The sequence below is a fragment of the Condylura cristata genome, unplaced genomic scaffold (assembly GCF_000260355.1).
Source record: "Condylura cristata isolate star-nosed mole 26May11 unplaced genomic scaffold, ConCri1.0 scaffold00022, whole genome shotgun sequence".
Lineage (NCBI taxonomy): Eukaryota > Metazoa > Chordata > Mammalia > Eulipotyphla > Talpidae > Condylura > Condylura cristata.
The window spans coordinates 37,334,064-37,334,643 of record NW_004567123.1 but is presented as its reverse complement, the minus strand read 5'-3'; the positions used below and the strand labels follow the sequence as shown (position 1 = coordinate 37,334,643).

The 580-nt window shown below is 74.7% G+C and overlaps 1 protein-coding gene across 1 annotated transcript in view; it reads right to left on the bottom strand.

The window, feature by feature from the left end:
- Positions 1-361: 361 nt before the first annotated feature.
- The window catches only part of PRPF6 (pre-mRNA processing factor 6), a 26,881-nt gene continuing 26,662 nt past the window's right edge, over positions 362-580 (bottom strand). Inside the window, 1 exon segment of the mRNA XM_012728174.1 lies at positions 362-508. Coding sequence (XP_012583628.1) covers positions 362-508 — 147 coding nt within the window.

The window sequence follows — 580 nt, the reverse complement described above, 5'->3', positions numbered from 1 at the left end:
TGCCGCTAGGGAGGCCCCGGGGCACAGACAGTGGCCCCTGGCTGGACGTCCAGCCCAGCCCAGGGCCGAGCGCCCCGCAGGAAGCGGCCTGGCCGCCTAGACTCCTTTCCTCAGACCGTTTCCTTCATCCTGTTGTTCTGCGAGGGCAGACGGCCCACCCCACCTCCATCCCCCCTTCCCGAGTGGGGCGGCCTCCCTGCTGGGCTTCCCTGCCGAGGGGCCGTCCAGCAGCCGCCTCCACCCCCCGCTGCCCAAGGCCGGAGGCGCCGCCTGCCCTCGGGGTCCCGGCTGCGGCTGCACGTGGCGGGGGCGCCTCTGCTCATGACCCCCGCGTCGTGAAGAGCCACCGGCCCGCACACGGTCAGTGGGTGCCCGCCGAGGCCTCCGCACGCAGAGCGAAGAGCTTCTCCCAGCAGGCGGCCAGGGCAGCGAGGGCCCGCTGCAGCAGCCGCCTCCGGCCGGCAGGGCGCCAGGCCCTCGGGGTCTCAGGGTCCGGGGGCTTCTTCCGCTGCCGGGACAGGACGGGGTCAGCCCCACCCAGCCCCTGCTCACCCCACACCCAGGGAGCCAGGCTGGAAGG